Source organism: Lepisma saccharinum, chromosome 7 (assembly GCF_977018435.1).
Source record: "Lepisma saccharinum chromosome 7, izLepSacc3.1, whole genome shotgun sequence".
NCBI classification, from domain to species: Eukaryota; Metazoa; Arthropoda; class Insecta; order Zygentoma; family Lepismatidae; genus Lepisma; species Lepisma saccharinum.
In genome coordinates, this window is record NC_139235.1 from 28,960,248 (window position 1) to 28,967,337 (window position 7,090).

A 7,090-nucleotide genomic window follows, 5' to 3' on the forward strand; every position below is an offset into this window, starting at 1 on the left:
ATTTGTAACCCCCGCCCCCGAATGTTCTGTACATCAACTATTTTCTTCATTTCGACTTTTTTTGTTAAGGTGTCCAAATTACCCCGTTTTCTCCTCGACGATAGAGTAAGTTATAAAACTGTAAATAACTATGCAAGAAATAAGCGCCACCTTGTCATCGACCTGCGACTTCTTTACGACCTCCAAGTATCGTCCATCGTCCCGTTATCTGACAAAATACACAATTGTGCAAGTGTTTGTTATTTTATTTTCGGAATAACCACTGTTAAAGGTGGTCTTGAAAGCAAAGTTTTTCTTTGTCTAACTTATCATGAACAATTATCCCTCAGGACTCTTGACATACTTGCTTAACCTGTTCTGTTCCAAATACGTCTCAACAACCCGATATGGATGTTCCCTACATCCTTTCGACCAAACCACCTCTTCTTTTATGTGCGCCGCTCCTGTGCCTATAGGTATGTTTGACAATCTTTCCATAGTGTTTTGGTTCACTGCAGGCACCAGTCATGTTCATCAGCAAGCAAGGGTTGGTGGTCTGTGTCCTGCTTCAGCAAGCGATTTGTGCTGTCAGTGGTGCTAGGATACTGGCTGTGTTTTCATTTGCCACAACTTCCCATCTCATCTATTTCAGGCCAATACTGGAAGGTCTGTCCGAGAGGGGTCATGAAGTCGTGTTCATCGCTCCTATTCCACTGCCCGTGGACTCTGCGAAGTCCAAGATAAAGCAACATGTCCCACAGGGATGGCTAGAAGCGATCAAGAAGCCCTTTCCAAATGTTGTCGAGATGAGGCTCAATGGCAGAGGGAACTGCATTTGGTTCACCCTGCCAGCAGTTGGAAAAGCTGCCTGTGAATTCCTTCTGGGTACCAAAATCGTCAAGGACATCTTGTCATCGGATAAGAAATTCGATCTGATGCTCACGGGAAGCATTGTGAACGAATGCGCCTTCCCGTTCTCCTACAAGCTCCAGGTACCTTACATCACAATGTCCTCAGCGCCTCTCGTGCCGTGGATCGACAATGCCGTCTGGAACCCGCAACCTTGGTCCTACGTGTCCAACCTGTATCTACCATACTCGGATCGCATGGGATTCTGGGAACGTTTCCACAACACCTACTTCTCTCTCCTTATGCGGTTCTCGCGCGAAGTCCTCTACTTCAGAGACATGGACTCCATTATCAGGCTCCATCTTGGTGACGATGTTCCCTCCTTGTCAGAGCTAGAGAAGAATGCTAGCCTTGTTTTTGTCAACAGTGATCCGAGCGTCGATTACCCACGGCCTAATCTACCCACCATAATTCCACTCGCTGCGACCCACTGCAGGCCACCAAAGGCTCTACCAAAGGTAAGCGAATTTCAACTTGGATCACTAGCCTAAATGTGTTTATAACAGGCCAATGTCAAGTCTCCTATGTAGAAATATGTTTCCTGAAGGCCCTTGCAAAGACTAAGCAGGTATACCACACATAATAATCATAATATTAATTATCTCTTTCACTCTTATTGAAACGCTCTCTCTCCTTTCGACTCAACTTCTATTCTCTCATCGTCTCTCTAGGAAGAGATAGAAGTAGTACGTGAAGACTTGAAGCAGAGGAGAGGAGATGAATATCGTAAGGAGAGGGAAGGAGGCGAAGATCGAAAGGAGAGGAAATTTAAAAGTGGTGAAGTGTTAAATCGTGCCCGATGGGACCTATTGGATTTCGAGGTCGCGATCGCCCAATGGTGTTCACAACGTTCGAAGCCCCACAGCTCGATATTGGATGCTAATGGCAACAGAGGGCGCAGCGAGAGGTATCCGAATGTGATACGTCCGAACGAGACGTAGTCGGATGGCAAAACCGAAGCATGCAGCACAAGTGTTGACATAAAAACAAACCAATGGCTATTCCTAAACAAAGCAAGCATTACATTATACTTACAGCAACACTTGTTAAAGTTGACTTTTCGGTAGAAAGGGACGCAAGAAATTTCCGATAGTGAGAAGGAAGTGGCAAATGACAAATTCGGTTGCATGACATCACCTTCCATTAGTTCTCGTCACCACGTTATACGAGCATCATTGTCTATGCATTCTGTAAGAGTGTCCACCTAGTTGATCGCCCTAAACGCTTTATAACGACGAAGAAGTTCGCCTTTGATCTTGCTGGCGCACACTTTTGTGGTCGCTGTGGCGCGTCATTTTTCATTCATTGCTCATGGTGCAAGTTAAAAGGTGTGTTTTGAACCATTTGTAAACGTCGATCATACAGTCCGTAGAAGGTTACGCTCTACATCTCGAGTGCATTTACTTCCCCTCGTTCCCCTATGCACATACATTAGCAGCTACGATTTTTCTGTCAGCATGTTTAGACATTGCACTTGCGAACTCGAAGTGAAATAGGTCCTTTGTTAGTGTGTCGTTCATTTTAACCATATTTGTGCTGCTTTGATAATTTTTCAGTCAACTTAAGAAACAATATTTCTTCCCTTTTTCAGGAATTGTCCGATTTCGTGGAGTCTTCTGGAGACGCAGGGTTCATCCTGTTCTCCATGGGCTCCGTTGTCCCTCCGCAAGATTTCCCCCCGCACATCCTACAGGAGATCGTGAAGGCGTTCGGGAGCATCCCCCAGAAAGTCCTGTGGAAGTGGAGCGGCAGTCCTCCTGAAGGAGTCACGAAGAACGTGAAGCTGCAGAACTGGCTACCACAGCAAGATGTACTAGGTGAGATATCCTGTCGCTTCTGTTTCTTGATCGTTTAGCATTATTCAGGGTGTTCTCACGAGGACTTCAATGAAGCACACACCCTAGCCCTACATGCCTTCCCAAACAGACCATTAGGCTCCCATGTGGGATAAGGACAGACCTGGGACACGAGGTAAGATACCGATACTCCTACAATGAATGTAGGGGTCAAGTACTCAAGGCTGTAACGATGCGTTCAACGCGCAGTGGGTCTTGATTGCTCGTTTAATTGGCGCTTTCGAACTGCACTAGGTGACGTCACTTCCGACAAGACCATACTTCAGGTCTGCTCTTTGTACCTTTCGGGCACAGCCTCTCTCTTTCTTCTATTTCTCCATCTATCTTCTCTCTCTCTCTCTCTTCCTTCCAAGTTATTTGTTTCTCTTTCTTTATTTCTAGTCGCACATTTTTAAAGTATGAAACTTCATAGATTGGATGTGAATGTTTCTCTTTCTCTCTGTCCAGGCCACCCGAAGATCCGAGCGTTCATAACTCACGGGGGCCTACAAAGCACGCAGGAAGCAATCTACCACAGAGTCCCTGTCGTCGGAATCCCGATGTTCGCCGATCAGGGCTTCAACATTGCTCGCGCCAAGAGGGACGGCACTGGAGAAATGCTGGAATTTGGAGAAATCACCGCCGACAAGCTCCTGGAAGCCCTGGACAAGGTCGCCAATGATACCAGGTTGGTTATTCCTTCGATCTTATCTTATTTGGTGTCACAAGAATTCTTAAACACGTGTTTGCGTGCATCAGTGACGGCACCAGACAGGGGCGTGACTAGGCTGAATTATTTGAGCCGGTAATTTTACATATGTGTATATCTCAAATTATATACTGCTTTCTTTGAATTAATAACATTCATTACATTATACACATAATTTGTTTTATATTCAGTTTATAATAATTAGAAAAAAGGGAACAGATTCTGATCTACGTACAAAGTTTAATTTACTAATATGGAGAATCTTGATAATAATAAAGTAAATTTTCCTCTAAGTTAGGGATAATTTTCGAGCGTACGTGGAACTTTCTGATGGGCCAGTGCCTTCGACACGTCTTAGCGACGAGGAGGGGTAGGTGAGGAGTCTCCCTCGTGATTGGCCAGGCCAGTCCGCTTTCCTTATCACCTTGTCTCCCATCAAGGGCAAAAAGTAGACAAACAAACCCTCTGTTAGCCCAAATATGCAATCGTGCACGATATTTAGAGGTACGTTAAATATGATAGCAAATAACCCCCTCCCCCCACACATATCATTCTGATTTCTGGTGCTGTCACTTGTGTACAATCACAGACACTTCTGGGTTGTAACAGTACTATTGACTTTCAGTGAGATTGTTCCAACCCAAAAAGGTCCGTGATTGGACATAAATAATTGCTGATAAGAAAATAAATCAGCAAGAACTATGAAATTCCAACAAAAGCCTTCCTTTTATTCTTTTTCTTACTGTCCTTCAGTAAGCTGTTGTTGCTTGTTTTACTGTTTAAAAATAACTCTTGCTACGAGAGTTCATTTGTGTTCGATATCTTAATACATTAAACACGTCCTTCAATATTTACATTGTTTTTATAGTTAGTTTCCTCACCTGTTACTTTGCGATTTCTTTCAAAATATTCAGGAAGAATTGTTTTATTTGTTTACTGTCTGCTGTAGGCTATAATACTGAAGAATATCGTGTACCATAAATAGTCATTTTTAGAAATGTATTCTTCATAGATAGAACAATCTTAATTTAATCCTTGCAGTAATGTAGACTCATCTTCAACTTTGTCTGAATCCTTTGTTGTAGATGTGTCATACTCGTAGATATGTCATACTCTCGGAATGCTTAGTGTTGATTTTGTTGGTGACTGTTCGTAACATTGTGCTACAATATTTTCACCTGTAGCAACAGATACATGCCTACCTGAACAAGCAAGATCCGCTACCGACCCAGTCTGTTCAAACTTTTTATTCAACGTGTGAATATCTCGCCGAGGTGAATGTACGGCGTTTGGAAAATGTTCCGCATGTAAATCAACATCATCACTGTAATTGCGATTGTGTTTCCACCAAATCTGAACAACAACACGCTCTTCCGTGTATAACTTTCTGTTCATTGTACGTAAAGCTCGGCTGGACCTTTAATGATGCCAGCGAAGCCGTTTTCAAATTTACGTCTCCTCTCGAAAAACAGCTACGATATTCACAATTCAGAAAAATTAAAATTACTTCTGCTTAGAATTCCTTCTTGAGCATTCACGTAAATCTTCGTGTGGTTTGCTTCAGCTGTTGCCTAGATATTGGCAATAGTTCAATAGGCTTACGTGGCCACGACTATGTACAACAATAGCTACTGCTTAATGATTATTTGGCAATTATTGTTGTGAAGTTTCGTTTCCCTGACTTCCATTGGTATTGGCTGGTTCACTGGCTCTATTCTGGCAGTTTGAATTCTGTCCCTTGGCTTTGGAGTACGTCTTGTGCTGAGTCTGAGGCCCTTACAACAACCGAAGGACTTCTTGCAAGGAAGGTGTTACAAGTTCTGGTGGTGGACTATCCGAGTATGCTGAAGACTTCAGGATTGATTGTTTTCATGCTGATCCAGAATTTTCCAACTTCTTCGGCGATGGCGTCTTCCAGAGGTTCAAGCTCCAGGTCCTCCAGGATCTGTTAGTTTTATCGGCTGTTCCCGCTAATTCTTCTCGCTGCATTGTTTCAGACTTGTAGTTTATGCAGGTTGGATTTGGCTATGTTGTGCCACGCTAGGATGACATAGAGTATTGCTGGTCGTACCATGACTTTGTAGATCCTCATGCTGGTTTCCAATGATAGATCCAGGTTTCTGAAGATGTAGAACTGTCCTCCTAGCCTCTGGTAGCCTTTATGCTGAGCTCCTTGATGTGTTTTCTGTCTAACGTCAGGCCGAGGTATCAGACGGTATACCACTCACTAACAAGATAATCTGAAATAGCTCAAGTGGCTACTATGCTAGTCAACGAAGGCGAGTAACTGCTAGTGTAAACTATCTTATTGGCCACGTACTTCCTAGAAATTCTTACTCTGAAGAGTGATAGAGTAATAATCTTCTTTCTGCATGGAAGGAGATTACTATTGTTTTAGTTGTCGCTAGTGTGTATTCATTTGCTCTTTGTAGCATTGTTGTTTTCGTCATCTGGTGTTCGCATCACTTAATCTGTCCCTACCCCCTTCCAAATACCTTCCTACAAAATCAATTAAGAACTAGTTCATTAGATATTCATGTGATGTGTTTTAGAAATAATCTTGAGGCCAACACCTCTTACATTCTACCCACCGTCTAGCAAAAGCTGAACTCATTTTAATTTTGTTAATAAACCATGTGCATAGCCGCACCCAGTGTCTCTACATTGGATATCTGGAAGGGCAACATCAAGAATATGTGGAGCTATACTTCCATATCTTGTGCCTTTATGATATGTTGTAATTCACAGGTAGAAGTATCTCATTTTAAACGGATATGAGACCATTAATAAATTAATCATCAAATTGCACATGAACTTAGATTTTCTATTACGTATATCTCACACAAGACAGAACTGTTTTGTTTATTATTTCCAGTATGTTGTAAAAACTTAAGATGTCTTGGAACGGGGACCACCGGCTCCTTAATTTCATTCGTAATTGTTCAGTCTCTTCGATATTTCATTTCTTTTCTTTCCAGCTACAGGGAGAACATGGAGAGAAGATCGCGAGTGATGAAAGACAAGCCAGTGGACCCTGTGCAACTGAGCGTCTACTGGGCAGAGTACGTCATTCGACACCAGGGAGCACGGCAACTGCGTTCGGCAGCGCTTGACCTCAGCTGGTACGAGATTTACCTCCTAGATGTCGTTGGCGTGTCGCTGATAGCATTGGCTGTAGTGTGCTACGTCCTGTGCAAAATTGTTCGTTTAATTGCAAGAGTTGTAAGGCCAGTGGCGGAGCGTGACCTTTCCAACAGTGTAAGCCTAGCATGACAAAGGCTATTTCCCGTTGTGCTTATTTTTGGGCTGACATGGTTAGTGATTTATCCACACACATCGACCCCCCCCCCCCAATTTTTTCAGAACACTTCCCTGGAATTTTTCACCAAATCAAAAATTCTGGATATCTGATAATTAAGTCAGTGTTATTCCTATCACAATGAGTAATGTATCGATAAAAAATATGCAAAGTTAGATAAAATGAATAATAATAAGAATAATAAACAAACGAAAACAGAAGGAAACAGAAAAGTGCTGAATACTTTTTACAACCGCATAACCAAGTATCAGCTCCGTATCATGAATCGCAAAATCGGCGCACTTTATTTTTCGTTTCTGTTACTATGTCTGCTAGAGAAGGAAGGGGTGGGCCTACCTA

At 42.7% G+C, this 7,090-nt stretch overlaps 1 protein-coding gene across 1 annotated transcript; it reads left to right on the top strand.

Moving 5' to 3' along the window:
- The first annotated feature begins 506 nt into the window (after nt 1-506).
- Nucleotides 507-6,705, top strand: LOC145990400 (UDP-glycosyltransferase UGT5-like). Its single transcript, XM_083126096.1, has 4 exons — nt 507-1,346; nt 2,480-2,705; nt 3,192-3,411; nt 6,411-6,705. Exons 1-4 carry the CDS (start codon nt 507-509, stop codon nt 6,703-6,705), a joined length of 1,581 nt encoding a protein of 526 aa, XP_082982222.1.
- The last annotated feature ends 385 nt before the right edge of the window (nt 6,706-7,090 follow it).

Bases quoted from the DNA above. Each gene is read 5' to 3' on its own strand.
- LOC145990400 (XM_083126096.1), top strand. From the start codon at position 507: ATGTTCATCAGCAAGCAAGGGTTGGTGGTCTGTGTCCTGCTTCAGCAA. The intron at 1,347-2,479 runs GTAAGCGAATTT...TCCCTTTTTCAG, and splicing joins CACCAAAGGCTCTACCAAAG to GAATTGTCCGATTTCGTGGA. The intron at 2,706-3,191 runs GTGAGATATCCT...CTCTCTGTCCAG, and splicing joins ACCACAGCAAGATGTACTAG to GCCACCCGAAGATCCGAGCG.